Raw genomic sequence first — 17,721 nt, 5'->3', positions numbered from 1 at the left:
AGGCAAGCTCTTGGAAATTGACATGTTCACTAAACCAGATATAATCGAAATCAATCCCATCAAATAAAATAGCAAATGTAAAACGATAAAAATACTAAATGGATGACTTATATTCTTCCCCCAACCGCAAGACTCTTTCTTCCTGACCTATTTGACTCTCTGGCTATAGTTATTTAGGTGGTATACCAAGATCATGTTCTTCCCAAGAAGACACGAAACAAAATTATTAAATGGGTAAATGAAATGGAAAAGGGATGTTCTTATTTCATCCAAATTATAAGCTTTTTCAGCATACGTATGCATATACTTACGTTTCAACACACTTCTAGCTCAAGTATTAGCCACACACATTAATCATCAAGACCAGTAAGTACCTTGGCTACAAGCTCAAAATGTAGAAATGTTGAAAGATCACCACAAATATGGTGAGAGGACGGTGGACAATAAAAAGAAAAGAAATCAATGAAGTACTATCCATCAAAAGTATATATAAATAGAAAACGATATTACAAGAAAAACCAATAAGAAACCAGAAAATCATGGACTAATTCATTTCAAAATGTAAACAAAATCATGAGCTTAAGCTCCTCAAAGATCCTAAAATTCATTTCATTTTCCCCGGCCTCCCTTGTTGCCAGCTGCTGAAGCCTTTCCTGAGCCTTTTCCTTTTTGGTTGCCCTTCTTCCCCTTGTCCTGCTGCTTCTTCTTTTTCATTCCATGCTTTCTTGCATCTTTTTTCATTCTTGGATCAACAAGGACCTTTCCCTTGCCAACCTTAACTTGAACTCCTTTCTTTGCCACTACATATTCCCTTTCTGGTTTTTTTGTTGACGACGCCTTCCTGTATAGCTGTTCAATCATTTTTCTCTTTGAACCTTCAGAGATTTCAGTTTGGTCTGATATCGTGTTAGCTTTCTTCCTAAACTTCTCTAGCTTTCTATGCGCGGCCCGTTTCTTACGAGCTTTGGCTTCTGCAACCTTCTTTGCAGGCCGAGCATCAATTGCTTTAAATTGAGCTCTCATTGCAGCAATCTCCTCTTTTGTCACGGGTTTCACTGGCTGGAAATTTCTCTTTTCCTCATCAATGAACCACTTCGGCAACCCCTCATCGTGAAACATATATCTGTTGTAAGCATCATCAATCATTTCATCCCTAGGCCTTTTCTTCAGCATCATTTTTGCTGTAGCCAATATTTCAGCCTTGGTGTCAATGTCGTCATCAGATTCATCAGATGATGAGTCACTAGAATCAGTAGCAGGAGCAGGAACAATCTCAAAATCATCATCTGTCCTAGAAGCTGAGACCTGTAAATTTGTTTTTTTCCTCGTCAGATCCTTAGTCTCTCCCTGCTGTTTATCATTTGTCAATTCCTTAGATTTTTGGATCTTAGCCCCTCCATCTATTTGCATTTCATCTTCACTGTCATACCTGTCCAAGACATCTTGCTCTTCTGCTTCAGCAAAAACATCTTGAGTAAACCACTTCTTCACAATCTCCTCCTGAGGTGGTGCATCCTCAAGGGGCACAACAAGAGGGTTGACTTCATTATCTTCCATGTCACTCTCAGAGTCTTGAGCAGAATCAATCATCGTGCTATCATCATTGCCATCCTGGAAAAGAAAAGAGCAGCACTACCATTAATGCAAAGAAAGACAAAAGAAAAATAAACTTCTGAGTAACTTGAAGAAGCCATGTGGAAAAAAAAAACACTTAGTACACATTTTTTAGATGATTTATGAAAGGCACTTGGAAAGTTTAAGATAATGATCAAAATTTTATTCAACCCTTCTATGTAATCCTAGTTAAAGGACAGACAGGATTTAGTTAAAATCAATTTGAATTTGACTTTTACTTTGGTAAAAACTGAATCTTACCAAATCTACAATTCAGTTAATATATTTGAAATCTACACGCCACTGTATTACAACTCATTTATGAGTTGTAATACAGGAAATAAATGTAAATAATAACAAATCAAGTATATAGGAAGGAGATGAAGCTGTGCCTAGTACTCCTTGGGGTAAACACGATCCAGATTTGAAGTCTCTTACAGATCAATTTTGATCCAGAAGAACAGGAATTAAATCTTTGCCAAACTAGAACAAAGCTCAAACAAGTTAGCTCCCACTAAATCCAGCAGAGCATCATCAAACAAGTACTAAAAGAATGACCCCTATTGAATTTATATACAAAGTACTTGTTGAAGAAAACAAGAAACTCAGTCCCATAGCAAAAGGAAACAGGAAAAACATAAGTGGAGGATGTACAAATAAGAATTTTATAGTGCAACTTAAACCTCACTTACCTGCAGATCATCCTTCAAGTGTGCTTGTTTGGATCGCTTTCTCTGTTTTGATTTACCTTCCACTCTACCCAAATACCGTTCATAAGCCTCATCAAATAATGCCTCTATATTGTCATCATGTCTGAAAATGAAGGGAAAAAGAGACCTTGTAGCTTTAGAAGTTTACAGGCAACAATCAATTTTAGAAGCAGATCCACAAAAAGCTGGCCATAATACCTTCTGCGTTCGTCTTCAGAGTCCAGATCACTGGATGAATGCTCCTGGGCTTCCTCGTCACTTTCATCGCTTACCTCAGTAGTTTCTTTGTCGTATTCACTGTTATCAACAGCTACGAGATCTTTCTTACCCTGAAATGTTTTTTCAAATGCATGTGAAGAATATAATTAACAAATGTTGTAGCACTCTTCACATAGCAGTAAAAATGAATTAAATTGGGTGAAGAAAAATTATCAAGATTAGTAGTGAAACAAATCTGCATATCACGTATCTAACAATGGAAAGGATTAGAAAAAATAGCATGTGTTTGGTCCAGTGTAATCAAGGCGCGCTTAAGCCCTAAAGCGAGGCTCAAAACGTGTTGAGCGCTTCGCCTCGCTTTATGTGCACTTCAGTGTCGTCATTAAGGTTCTAAGGCAAGCTTTTCCTTGCCAATGAGCCTTTTATGAAGAAGTGAAACTAAATAATTGATATTTCACTTAACCATAAAAAAATTTCAATTTCTTTGTTCATATATTATTTTGGATAAAGGTAATATTATTTCTTTGTTCATATATTCGTCATTCGTGTTTATAATTATTAGTCTTGAACTAAACATATATATTTGTATTCTTTTCTTCCTTTGCGCCTTTTTTCATTAAAGCCCACGCTTTATTTGCGCTTAAAGTCCCCATGGACCTTAGACCTTTTTTGCGCTTTTCGCCTTTGATAACACTGGTTTGGTCTCAGAAAAAAAGTTAGAAAGCATTACTACTATTTTAAGGATTATTCTCAATAGGGTTTAAAAGATAGATCAAAAAAGATGGGGAAAAGGGAAAGATAACCTTTAAGTCTTGATAAGTGAAACACTTAAAGTGGTCCCATTTTGAGAAGCCAATAAAGATATCACTCTTACCTTGCATTTTATTCAAGGTTGACGCTTCCACCTTATAGAAAAGATGTGTTTCTTATTTCTTACTATATAATATGATAACCCCATCTCATAGTGAGTTCACACTTTGTCCTATTTGCTGCATCTTACAGTCCTTTTCTGCCATGGTCCAAAGCAATACTCTTCAAGTGTCATTCCTCTCTCTTCTCGTTTGCTGTTCAGCACTGCCATGTTAAGGATGGTCCAAAGTCACTCCAAGAAATTACTGTCCAACAGTAGTCCTGGAAGTATCAACTTCACCCCTATTTTCATTTCTGCTTATCTCGTCTCCGCACAATACACCCTCACACTTCCTCAGAATGCTCTGAGATTTTCCCAACTGTAGGATGGTCAGCCAGATACACCACCTTTTTACTTGGTGGATGCCATAGGCTTCTGAATGTCCACAAGTTACAGACATCCATATTGCTTGTTGTACAAATGTGGAAATTGAAATGGTGTGCATTCCTGAACACTCCTTATATTTTTGGTTCAATAATTTTTTTTAAACGAGTGTGGAGTATAAATTGGGAGAGGGTGGATTTAACTTTCCCTGTTCACTCTATCCTTGAAATTCTCAACCACGTCACAAAAGCTCAAAAGCACATCTCCCCTGCTGCTGTTCCTACAAACCACATACCTCCCAACACCATCCACTGCACCTTTCTATTTACTGAATTAAACTAATTACATCATGGATAATTCTTTAGGGTATATTATAACATATAAATTTAATCATAACATTCACATCCGTGAAATGCCGTACCCTATAAAAAATGTTATGGTTCTAGATATCAATTTTACTTCTACCCGCAGAAAGATTCTAAAGCAACTTGACAACTGTAATTAGTCAAAGTCACCAATATTATCTGATATAGTAAAGTAACTAAACCAAAAATCAGGGAGGGTTGTCCATCAGAAATCTAGCAACTTATAGCAAGTGCATGTTTGACGAAGTTGTTATGGAGATACAACTCAGAAGAACCTGTAGTTAGAGCCAAGTTCTGAAGCAACTTGACAACTATGAGAAGAAAACAGTCAAAATCACCCTTCCTGGTTTTTGCCCTTTGCAATTCTTAGATAGAATATAAAAAGATCAAAAAAAATATTGTATGTATTCCCTTTACTAGTTCCAGCAAAGAATGCATTTTACTTCTCATTATTTATCTTCTTCTCTTTTCGGGGACAAGTCAAAAGTGCCCATTGTGCCACACTAAGGCAGAGTTATAGTTACAAATGTGCATGCATTTATTGAGTCGCCTAAAATTATAGCATAAGATGGACATTATGCAATAAATACAAGAAAAAAATTACGAACTCTCAACTTGCATAGCACTCAGAGGCGTATCTAGAGGGGGTGTCGTGGGTTCACGTGAACCCATGCTTCCCTCTCTAGATCATATATAGTAGTGTTATATTTTTAAAAAAATATTTAAATACCATGTTCAAAGTATCATATAATAATACGATGATGGTTGGGTGCACCTCTCTAAGTGAGGATAGAAACTTTAATCATATATCCATCTTGTCTTTTTGAGTAACAACTCTCCAAGTGGTTATCGGTTACCCTTTTGACGTTTCAACTAATTTTGTTTTTGTTTTTTTCCTTTAATCTTTCAAAATTTTCAAGTGTGTTACATTGAAAATTCCTAAAAAATTTAGCACTATAAATATTTTATATAATTAAATCAAATGTATATTAAAATTTAAAACTAGTAGAAAAATTTAGCACTATAAATATTAAAATTTAGCACTATCAAATGTATATATTTTGGACCTATAATTTTTAAAATTTAATAGTTCATATTAAGAACCTAAAAGTCAAATCGATCAAATTTATATTTAGGATACATTTTTTCATAATCGTGCACCCATCTAGCCGAAATCCTGGATACGCCCCTGAATTGGCACTCAATTCCTTCAAAATTTCTTCCCTCCATATTAACCAAAAATACCAAATGGAGGCATCTTCCATAACCTCTTTTGCCTAGCCTCCAATATGTATGTCTACCAACTTTCATCACTTCTTTAGAATGTAAGATTTATTGATGAAACTAGCAGAAACTGGGAAAATGTGGGTCTACTCCTCCTTGTGTCTTCTACATAAGCAACAATAAATATTATGATACATATCTCCTCAAATTATCTTCTTTCAGAATAGCATCCCACTAGATGCACCCAAAAAAGAACTAACCTTCAACCGTTCTATAGCATCCACAATGATTCCAAAAGGGTGCCATCAAATCACCTCAATGAATGGCTGGTTATGATATAACTTCATCAAAGATCATTTTGAGGATGATCTTCCCTAAACTAATTTGTCATCCCCCTAGATTGTGTGGCTATATAACCTTTGAAGTAATGTTTACATCTCAAATTTTAGATCCTGTATGGATATGTTGAAAGTTAAATTCCAGAAAATCTGCATACCTTCCTAACTAAAAAGCTCCCCTACACATTCCTGTCATTTCGGAGAAAATCTAAAATTGGGAAACCATCATTCAATTTTATGTTACATTACTTCTTCTCTCAGAATCTCAAATTACCATTTCCAACTAAAAGCAAGTGAATTCAGAAGACCCTTTTAAAATCAAAATCACCTGTTGACCCTCTTCACCAGCTTGTTATGTAAGTTAAAGTGACCCCTTCAGAGAACAACCCATGTTGATTAATTCCCATATGCTTTCAGAATGTTGTTTAGCTGTCAAGACTCAGTATAACGAATTCTTCCCATCACAAAATGCTCCTCTAAAGCATCATCCAACTCAACAACCACAAATTTCATAACACGAACTTAAAGCAAATATATAAATAAAACAAACCTAACAAAAAAATAGACAAGTAGATACTATCACATAGCAACTATTTCAGTTTTTAGCTACAATATCTAGTTGGTATCTAGATGTAGATTTTCTCAAATACACAAGACCTCATCTGGACGATGAAGAACAGAGCTTTCAACCAGATTAACTTTAAGGAAAAACAATTTCTCTGTAAAAGTAGCATCCAGTCCACTAGAGCAAATGATATAACAAGGAATCTAAGTGTGAAAATACCTTGATGGAAGATAGAGAGAACAAATCCTGATCACCATAGCCATCCTCTGTCGCATCTACTTGTATCCCAAGTGCCTTGCGTGCTTTCTCCTGCAATCAGAAAAATAAAGGGGAAACAATCAGTGAAATAGATCCCATGTGACTACTTCATGATTTTAGGAAAGTAACAGAAGTTGTTGGAGGGTACATATCAGAAACCACTACCAGATTTTGGTCTAGTGTTAAGAGCACAACAAGTGATGTGTGAATTAGGCACTCGTCAGAGATTGGAATCTTTTCTCTCTTTTTTTTTTATAAAGGTAGAGTTGTATTCTTCAGCATGGTGTGCTGGGTACTTCCAAAAAGAAAACAAGTTATTTCCATAATTACATAGATCCTAGGAAATCTACCAACTGTTCTACTTCTTCTATACCATCTTCTTTACACCAAAAATACAACATGTTAATGCAATTTTCTTTAACCTTCTGAATAGTGTTAGTAATATTCTCATGACACCTGAGGTCTCTTTCTTTCAAAATAGCCAGCCAGAAACAAGCAGGTACTATAGACCACCTCGTCACAGGTTGAATCTGACCAACAAAAAAGCCTGGTATTTAAGTGGAGATGTGTACTGGGACAGACCATCATCCACCGTGTTTCAAACCAAGAACCGCTGGACTCGAGGATTTCTCAGTTATAAAAAAAATCAAGAAACCCTAATGTCAAGACTTCTACCAAATAATACTTAGTAGCAAGTTTAATTTTTCCCAGAATGCCCTGGTGTGAGTTTCAGTCATTGACCTACAGGCAATCAAATAAATAATCAGCCTGGCTCTGAACTGCAACTTTATCCGGGCTCTAGTTCGACTAATTCGGTTTATAGCTAAGATACCCTGAAGAAAAAATGTTTGGGGGTATTCAGAAGACGGTGAGGAGCCACCATAAGTTATTTCCAAACGTTGAAAACTTGAAATGCATGAAAGCGCACTTGTTTTCTCAAGGGAAAAGCACAAAATTCACAATTTGGGATACTTGTTTGTTCATTAATTCTTTTGAGCTCAACAGAAAATATCACTCCCCACATGATGTTGTATGGAACACATTCTTAACTATGTGTAAATAACAACAGCAAACTAAAACAGAAATTGAAAGAGACTTGGTGGAGCATATGCATAAACCTTGGCTCGTCTTTTTGCTTGAAGTTTCTTCTCTTTTTTCTGCTTTTTCTCCAAAATATTGGTTTTCTCCTCTATTTCATTGAGAACTCTTTCATCTTCATCTTCACCTTCATCTTCACCTTCTTTGCTCTCACTTTCAACAACTGTTGGGGTCTTTATTTTTTCAGGAGATAAAGCTTTTCTTATCTGCATACGCCACCTAGTAAAAAAAAAAGTTTGCATCAAAAAATCATAAGAGGAACATAAAAGAATGAGAATAGAGATTAATGTAACTAAATTCAATCAAGAACTTTGAGCATCCCAAAACGGAAAGGTGCTAAAAAGGTTTCTGTTTCGTACTTTAACAGATACTTGAAGTCTTGCTTTGCAAGAACACGTAAATCATCACATAGAGATTTAACCTGACACAAAAATTGAAGTGTAAGGCTAACGATAGCAAGCAACTACAGCATCTAGCAACAACAGGCTATAGCCTATAATAGACCACATGTAATATACCTCCTCTGTTGTGAGAGTGTGGTCTCTAATGGCCAAACAGGCAGGATCATCAAAACTCATTGAAGAAAATGTACCAAGGACCTGAACAGGGTTATCAGACCATACAAAATCTGCAACTGAGCACACCTTCCTTAGGACTGTGGCTCCATCTTCGTACCTGCAAGGTTCATTTTATACAAATGTCATATAGATGCAAGTGTGATGGGATAATTCATGCATCTGAAAATAGAAAGAAAGAAATCAATTAACTCAAATCTTCGCCCAGATTAGCTCTAATAATGACAAACCCATTAGACTGAATCAAAGTTAACATCAATCATTTGAAAGCTGGCAATTAGTTAGAAATTCAAATGTCAAGGTAATAGCTACTGGAATGACATCATCTATTAATGATGGATAATAAAAGGATGAACCCAGTATACTAAGCTAGCATCTGACCATAGATTTTAGGACTAGATTTTGAAAAATTATCTTCAAATAGCTGTTTGGCCATGAAATTTGATTGGATTTTGAAGCTTCAAATCTGTGAACTTCAATTTTTTGGGTTTTTGGGACTTCCACTCACAAAACTTCAAATTCCAAAAATTACAACTTCAGAAGCTCAAATTTTCAAGTTTCATCTTCAAACTCTATGGCCAAACAAGAGCTAAGAGGTTTCACATGTTTCCCCAACAATTAAAGACTCTAAAACGGACTAGTAGAAGTTGAGGCAGGAATTTATTAGTGAAGCAGACAAAGCAACCTGAGAGCTTCACTACCAACTCAGTCCATGATTCTCATTAATACATGCAAAGAAAGAGATTTGGAGAGTGAAATCTTCAGCATCAGACTAATAAACAAACATTCACTTTATTTTGATGGAACAAAATCAGTCATAATCCACTGTCGTGGGAGACCATGAAGGCAGTGAAGCAGGCCAAGTTTTAGGAAGAATAAAGAACAAACTGCTGCAATGCTGGGGACGCAGAAAGTAAAAGCCCTCAATGGCCAAAGGCCAGAGCCCCACACACTCGCACCTTTCTCTCTCTGTCACCACACACTCTCTCTTCTCCCATTCATCATTTGACAATGTTACACTCTTTTCAGTGCTCAAACTACTTAGTAACCTCTCAACCTAGCATCACGGCCCATTGTCAGATGTTTGTTTTTCACTTTGCTAAAACTTCCTCAAAAAAAATCTCACAACAACTCAACCCATGTGATGAAACCAAAAGAAAAGGGAAAAAACAACTTATTTTTAGCAAACAGTCTTTCTCCTTATATAATGTCACTGCATCTCTTCAAATGAATGGCCACCTATTATCATTATTTAGCCAACAAAGACAGATTCAGCTTCTTCTCGTAATTCAAGCTCGTATGAGAAGCAGGTCAAGCATCCCCATAGATACTACATCAAGTGAATTGTTTACTTGTCAAAAAGGACAAACACATCATCTGCTTCCCTGCCTCAGTTCCACTACAAGGGCATATTCTGGGAAGTGTTAAAAGCAGACTGATTCAGTTTACAAAGTTCGGTGTCCCAAAAATCTATGCACAAATAACATGTTTCTATGATTTGATTATAGTCAATGGAATGTCATGTTCCTTCTCATGGACTTGAAACAATTATTCAAATGCATAAATACACAGCAAAATAGGATATACCCATCACGGTGTCTCTTCTGCTTCGTCGCCCCGAGTACATCAATCACCTGATTAAGTACACACAAGAAGCTCAATGAGATTATAGGAGCGTCTATATGTTAAGGAAAAGGAAAGTGCACGGACCTAGCATGCAAAAGAGATAAAAGGGGGAGGGGTTTAAGGAGAGAGTGTGAGAGAGGACCATAATTCAAAAACTCTTTCAGTACCTTGGGGGGTTCTTTTCCTCCTTGAAAGAGGTGCTTTACATCAAGAAGTCGTGGATCGATCTTTGAAGGAGCTTTATATTTAAAACCTATAATATAAATTTCAGCAGATGCTGAACGACTAGCCAGAGGTTTGTCCACCTCAACTTTCTCAAAAAGCTGTAGATGAAACTCAAAAGTGAGGGATCATTTGATCCTTTTATACTTGAAAATAAAACTGGGTATAGATGTGGAAAAAAAAAAATTGAGATTGATATAGATGTGGAAATTTACCTGTCTTAGACAGTAAAGAACTGCATTATAATCTTGAGATCTGAAAATCTAAAAGAGGAGACCATATCAGTCTACCAGACAACTCTGTTTGTATGAGCATGAGAAAAAGTATTTTCATCACAATACGCTCGGATACACAAATACAAATATTGATCATCGCCTCCCAGCAGAAAAAGGAATGAACCTAAAAAATGTTACTTGAGGTTGCTTTTAAGTGTAAATACCAATAGATCTGATACTAGAACCAGATTCAACATTGTCAAAAGAGGCCAAGGGCTTCATTTTGGACAACTACATGTGCATACCAAGAGTTTTGCTAACATATGAGGCAGGAAGTATGGCACAATAAATAATCGGTAGGTCATGGAATATAGTTAAAGCAAAGATAAAACCCTAAGAATTCAGCCAATTACACCATTGGCTTCAGAGATGCACTCAACCATTCAAAAAAATACACTGATGAAACAATGAAAAGAATGAGATATCAAGAAAAAGATTACTAAAAGAACATAGTTATTGAACAGGAAAATGACAATGTAGTGTCTGGATAGTTGGCAGCGATGTAAGATATGTAGTGCTCATTCCTTCATGAGGATCAACTTTAAAGGATGCACTTTGGGAACCAGAAAAATTCAAACACTAGAAACTAGAATAAAAGTGCACAGCTGTCGGGCAAGGTAGGCTATATGAAGTAAATAGAAAAATTTAATCAGCAACTCCGTCGAAATGAAATTTCAAAATTTTTTTACTGTTGTAGGCAAATGGCTGTGTTAAACATAGTTAGAATCCCAACAACACAGAATAACGTTAATCTAAATTCAAAATTAGAAGTCATAGACTACTAGAGGTTTCTGGCATTACTCCACATGATTCATACAGGCATAAATAACAACGAAAACATAACAAGGCCAGTAACCAATTACATTAACTAATTAAGGAACTCATCATCTCAGATCCAGAATCTGATATGACAAAAACACCAAGCTCATAGTAAGACGTAAAAGGGTCTTTTCCACTTTGTCCAACAAGCATAACATAATCGAAAAAGATAGAATTTTTAGCGAGTACCTTTGTAATAAAAGTCCCTTTTGGAGCCAACAATTCAGTAGCAAGCTTAACCGAATCAATAACCAATGAATTCTGACTAGTAGCTTCTTTAGCCCAAGCACCACCAACATTAGGTGAACCATCATGAAGAACCAAATCAAAAGCTCTACATCCATTCTCAGCCATAAGTTTCTTAATAGTTGAACGACATTTAGGTGTAGTGATATCCTGTTGAACAGAAATAGCACCACGAATTGGCCTAATTGGATCCAAATCAACACCGATAACAAGACTACCAACGGGTACATGCTTAACAGCCACTTGCATCCAACCACCAGGTGCTGCACAAAGATCAAGTACTGATTGTGATGAACGTAGAAAACTGAACTTGGAATCGAGTTGGATAAGCTTCCATGCTGCCCTAGAACGATAACCTTGTTCTTTGGCAAGATGATAGTACTTGTCCAAACGATGCTTTCCTTTCACCTTCCCCATTTCAACAAAGAGGGTTTAACAAGTTTGCTAGGGTTTTGGCCCCTGGCCGACTTTATATATGATTTTGTATGCTTCTCTCACGTGTTGCTCGCGTGAACAACCCAAAAGCCTAAAACATGTAATTGGGTATGATGAGTATTAGGGTACTTTCTTTCTAGTAATTAGGTTGCGTTTGGTAGGAAGGAAAATGTTTCTTTGGAAAATAAGTGAATTATTAACTTATTTTTTCATGTTTGGTTGGTAAATAAAAAATATTTTCTGGAAAAAAAAATTTAATATTTGATTGGTGAATGAAAAATATTTTCTATAAAATATCATTTATTTTTGGCACTCTTTAGGAAAATAATTTCTGATCCGAAAATCAACTCTGATAATTGATCTAGGACCAAACACCAACTAGGACAAGACCCCGATGACCGTTCCAAAATACGACCCTAAGATCTGACCTAGAACCTCTGACCTAGACATTCGATCTAGAACCTGACCCAGAAAATATTTTTCAAAAATAATTTTTTAAAAATAAAATTGATGGGGATGGGGGAGCGGGTCAGGGTATGGGGTGGAGTAAAAAATAAAATTTTAAAAAGTTGAAATATTTTTTCAAAACAATTTTTTTTGTATGTGTAGGGGGAGGGATAGGGGTGGTAGCGGTGAGTGAGGTAAAAAAATCTTAAAATTTGAAATATTTTTTTTAGAAAAAAATTAAAGTTTTAATTTTTTTTTGTTTGGGGTTGGTTTGGCGGTGTAACATCTCGCAAATTGAAATAACTAGAAAGAAGCTAATAATTGAAAAGAGACATTTTTTGGAAAGAATGAAAATTTGGAAATTTTGTTAAGTTAGAATAAGTTGAGTTTTGGCCAACGTCAAACGGACATAACTTTCAGCTCAAGATGAGTTAGAGGTACTTCCAGATATGGTAGGAAAGCTCTTGGAATGATCTTTCCAACTCCGCTAAGTTTGCACGATTCCGAGTTTGTATGAGCGAGTTATGCCCTTTGGAAGTTGGGTTGTTAGAATAAGTAAAATCCAATCCGGATTTTGAAAGGGTAGTTTGGTCTTTTCCTTGCCCAATTATTTTATTTCAATTTTGGTAATTAAGTTAGGGTCTAATCAGAATTAGATCAGTTTACGCTTTTACCAAAATACACTAGGGCTTGGAGAAAAGAGAAAAGAAGAGGAGAAAGGAGAAGAGAAGCAAGATTCGTCAAAATCGTCGAGTTTAGCTTGTGGATTTCGTTGGCGGTGATCCCTACAAGGTATGTGAGATCACATAGCATTGGGTTAGTTTACCCACACACCAATCATGATTCAATTTCAATGAAGTTTATTAGAATTGAAAGTAAATCCTTGAGTTCTTGATGATATTCGTTTGAATTCTTGCGGGTTGTGTTGTTGGAGTTTTCTTGAGATTGATTCATGTTTTTAGTTGTGTTTTCGAGTAGAACTGATGCATATTGAGGGTATATATGATTCTAAGTGTTTGGGGAAAGAACCATTGAAGTTTAGAGATGAAAAACGAGCAAGAAAAGTCGTCAAACGTCTGGGAAAAAGGGTGGGGCATCGCGCCAGCCACGTGCCCCAAAAGGGTCTCTGAAGTTTACCCCTTGGGGCGACACGCCAACCAGCGCTCCCCAGGGCAGTCTCTGATCTTTGCCCTCTGGCGCCCCGCGCCTCTCAATGCCCCAGGGACGGACACCAGTCCTTCCCATTTCTTCCCCACCTTTTAGTACTTGTTCCTTAGCAATGTATCTATCTTTTCTAGTTGATTCCAACACTCTAAGGTACATCTAAACATCATGAAATCATCCTTAAACATGAGATCATGAACCTTGAATCCATAATCTAATTCAAGGAAAGTTAAGATCAATGTCAAGAGAAGTTCTTATAGTTTTCCAAAAGTCTTTTCCAAATATTTTAACTTTGTTTTAAGACTTAAAGTTCAAGTTGAGTAAAGAGTAAAGTTTAAAGCTCATTTCTTCAAAGGTATATGGGGACTATGTATTCCCAAAGGGTTTAAAATATTTTTCACATTTAAACAAGAATGGAAACCTCGATTTCCAAAGAGCCTTCGGGCTAGTTTTCAAAAAAGAGTAACCGCTTTCTAAATGAAGCAAGAGAGGAAGCTTTGATTTCCAAGATAGCCTTTGAGCTAAGTTTTTGAGCACTAATCTCAAATCACAAAAAGAAGTATGTTTTTAAACATAAGAGCTAATATTATATTTTTTGGAAGTAGTATTGAGCACCGATATGGGAAAGAGTTCAGACAACTCACAGCCCTCATAAACCATGTAGCCTTCATGGGTAGAAAAGGGTTATACTTTTTAAATGATTCCTTTAGTGCATTTTAGCATAGACTAGTGGATCCACTTAGTAGTTCAGGTTCTATGCCCTCGACAAGATATAGGACGGCCATGGCAGCGTGAGGCAAAATGATGTATCATCACAATAGCTCTTATGTGATGGTTGTCGGTTAGAAAAACTCCCATATAAGTAATTGTATTCTTATACACACAATTTATTGTATTTTTACATACATTTCAGAGTTATATATATCTCTGCATGCAAACAGAGTTAACATCATGTTTTAAACAACTTTTTTTTATATTGCACTTGTTTTAACCTGCTTTATATTGAAATGAGTTCAGTTATGTTGAGTTGAGTTGAGCAAGGTAAGTTCTTCAGATTCTTTTCAAGCCTATGTTGTGTTTAGCATTCCAACTCGCATACTCGTACATTCAATGTACTGATGCTAATTGGCATGCATCTTATTATGATGCAAACACAGGTAACTGGGATCGGCATCCAGCGTATCATTGATCCAGTGAGCACTCCAGAGTCAGTTGGTGAGCCTCCTTGCATTTCGGAGTCCCTTTTATTGCTTTCAGTTACTTTGTTAGTTCATTTGGATGTCGTGGGTTTGTCCCGACATCCATCTCAGTTATTTTAGAGGCTTCATAGATAATCAGATGTTAGTTCTTTAGTCTTTTCATTGACTTTATCATTTCATATGTTAAGACTTGAGTTGTCATTTTGGCCAAGTTGAATATTTGACTTTTAAGCATTCTCAGTATTTTATTATTCAAGTAAGTTAGTGCTTTTGATCATTATAAAAATGCATAGAGTATTCCGCTGAGTTAAGTAAGTCAGGCCAAAGGTTCGCTTGGGGCCAGTAATGGTTCTCGAGTGCCAGTCTCGCCCAAGGTATAGGCTCGGGGCGTGACAGGCAATAGGGGTAAAAATATATTTGAAATTTAAAAAAATATTTTTTTTGGATGGGGAGGGTCGGGTATAGGGTATGGGGTAGGATAAGAAAAAAATATTGAAAGATGAAATAGAGTTTTGGAAAATGTTATTTTCCTTAAATTTGAGGAAAACAAGTTGATTTGAAAAACATTTTCCAAGACATTGAAGCCAACCAAACATGGGAATACCAAAACACCCTTAAAGTTAATTATGTTGAGATTAGTTTCGTGTATTATTTGTTTATAAGAATATCTTTCATAAGTGTAAAGGATGTGAAAAGTGATGTATAAAAAGGGTTTGAGGGGTATTTTTGTTATTTAACTATTTTATTGCAAGATAAGTTATTTCGGGATTATTATTCTACTCAGAGGCAGTGATAACTTATCTCAATACTAATTATTAATCTTGAAATAAGTTATTCCAAACTTTGTAACCAAACAGGGAATTAAGAGGTATTAAAAATTTAAGTCAAGATTATTTTTGTTTATCCATCATACCAAAAGTGTCTTTAAGTTGTAATTGCATTTTTCTTTGAATTTGTCACAATCCAATAGTACCACCTAGACGTGACATGGTACTTAGAATTCCGAGAGACCCTAAGCGAACCATATGGCGCAGTATGACACTAAGATAACAACATAACTGAAATAAAAAGATAAGCGGAATCGAAGTCTCAAATAGTAATCTCAACATAATACTGAATCAGAGTACAAAGACCATAATGCAGAAATACTATGTCTAACAACAAGCCTCTACTACATAAGAAAGACTAGAACAAACCCTAGTTCACTTGAACAATCTGAAAATTGAATAAGTCTAAAATACATAAAAGCATAAGTGTGACCATGTCTCCGAACTATGAGGACTCACCAAATCTGATCAGCTAATAGGATCCAATACTAACAGTAGTCTGAGTAATATGCATCAGAATCTATATTATAAAATAATATATGCACAAGAGATGTATGTGGTCAGTCCTCAGAATGTACTGAATATGGAGAAAGATGCATGACTATAACAAGATAGCATAATAAATCTGAAAAACATAATAATGCAATGAGCAAGTAAACATAACTTAAATTTGATCATATGATTTCATAAAACATAGTATAAGGTCATGCATTCTTCTTTAAATCATTATCATATCATAAGTCTTCGAGGAAGTCATAAGCCTTTGTGGGAAATACCATTAACCGACATAAACCATGTAAGTTATAACTAGAGTTCATTGTATTGTTCTCACACTGAAAAAGAAAGTATTCTACATTCCACGATAAGGACCATAATCATAAGCTTATGTGGATCCACTAGCTAGATTCAATTAAGACTAAGTCATACGGGGTACTTAGTTTTGAGACAAGGAGATTGTTACTAAAATGTAACACCTAAAACAGAGGCGTATCTAAGGGGGGTGGGGGGTCATTGGGTTCACGTGAACCCATGGTCTCCTCCCGAGATCATATATAGTAGTGTTATATTTTTTTTTTAAAATATTGAAATATAGATGTGTGAACCCACACTTGAAGTATCACATAATGCGATTATGACTGGGTGCACCTCTCTTCGCGAGGTCAGAAGTTTGAATTTTATATTTATCTTGTTTTATTTTTCTTTCTAAAATTAGATAACACCTCTCTAAGTGGAAATTGGTGTGTGTATGTATATATATATATAAGAATTAATTTTAGACCTATAATTTTAAAATTTTAACATCGATAGTAAAAACCTAAATGTCAAACCGATCAAATTTATATCATAGATCAACATTATTATAACAGTGCACCCATCATCTCAAAATCCTAGATTCACCTTTGACCTCAAACCTTGATAAGTTGAGTTGGAAAGAAAATTCTGAATTTTGGCTATTGGTGCATGTTACACGAGCCCACCTATGGACTGTACAAGGTCATGCGGTCTGTACGAGGGCAGTCATCGGAGAGGTGTGAGAAAAGTTGAAAATGTCAAGTCCTAGAAGAATTCCTACAGACCACCATGACAGTCTGTAGAAGTATATACAACCTGTAGGAAGTGGTCATAGGAAGGGGGTCCAAACTTGGTGAAATTTTGATCAACTTTTGGGTTCTATGGTTAGGACCTACGGCTCGTAGAAGGGTCTACGAACCGTAGGAAGTTTTCGTGAAAAGTGATTGGAATTTCAGCCTCTAGTACTTTGATCTACGGATGACCAGGACGGTCCATAAAAGCTTGTACGAACCGTAGGTCACCTCTAGCAATTTTTAAGTTAGGGTTATTTGGGCCATTTCTTATCTTTTCTACACCTAAACTATGTTGTTTTGACCCTATAACTAAGTCCTGTGATTGCTTTTACTCTTCAAAACCTACCTATTTCCCCTTATTCACTCAAAATCCCTCTAGATTTTCTCTCTAAATTGTCTCCAAGGATTCTCTCAAGTGGATTAGGGTTCTTCAAACTTTCAAGTCTCTTCCTCTAATTCCAAGGCCTAAGTATGTGGGAAATTCATCAATGGATTCTCGTTCATCCAGTGAGCCCCAAAGATTTCTCTATTTCCTTCCATGATTTCAACCCAAATTTCTAGGGTTTTATATGATTCTTCATGGCTTTAATTATTTATGATCCAATCAATTATATTTAATCTTATTATGCATGATTTGATTCAAATTACATGTTTTCAAAGTATTTCATATGAACC

General features: G+C 35.9%; 1 protein-coding gene across 1 annotated transcript; it reads right to left on the bottom strand.

Annotated features, from left to right (window-relative positions):
- Positions 1-468: 468 nt before the first annotated feature.
- On the bottom strand, positions 469-11,892 carry LOC125809126 (uncharacterized). The gene is made up of 11 exons (XM_049488763.1): positions 11,332-11,892; positions 10,264-10,311; positions 9,994-10,149; positions 9,788-9,834; positions 8,144-8,300; positions 7,985-8,046; positions 7,646-7,844; positions 6,489-6,578; positions 2,523-2,653; positions 2,307-2,427; positions 469-1,611 (listed from the first exon to the last, which is right to left on the bottom strand). Exons 1-11 carry the CDS (start codon positions 11,803-11,805, stop codon positions 610-612), a joined length of 2,487 nt encoding a protein of 828 aa, XP_049344720.1. The 5' UTR covers positions 11,806-11,892; the 3' UTR covers positions 469-609.
- Between the last annotated feature and the right edge of the window lie 5,829 nt (positions 11,893-17,721).

This window comes from Solanum verrucosum, unplaced genomic scaffold (assembly GCF_900185275.1).
Source record: "Solanum verrucosum unplaced genomic scaffold, falcon-dt-bn FXZP01000062.1, whole genome shotgun sequence".
Classification (NCBI taxonomy): Eukaryota; Viridiplantae; Streptophyta; class Magnoliopsida; order Solanales; family Solanaceae; genus Solanum; species Solanum verrucosum.
The sequence above is the reverse complement of the archived record's forward strand: the minus strand, read 5'-3'. Positions and strand labels throughout refer to the sequence as shown.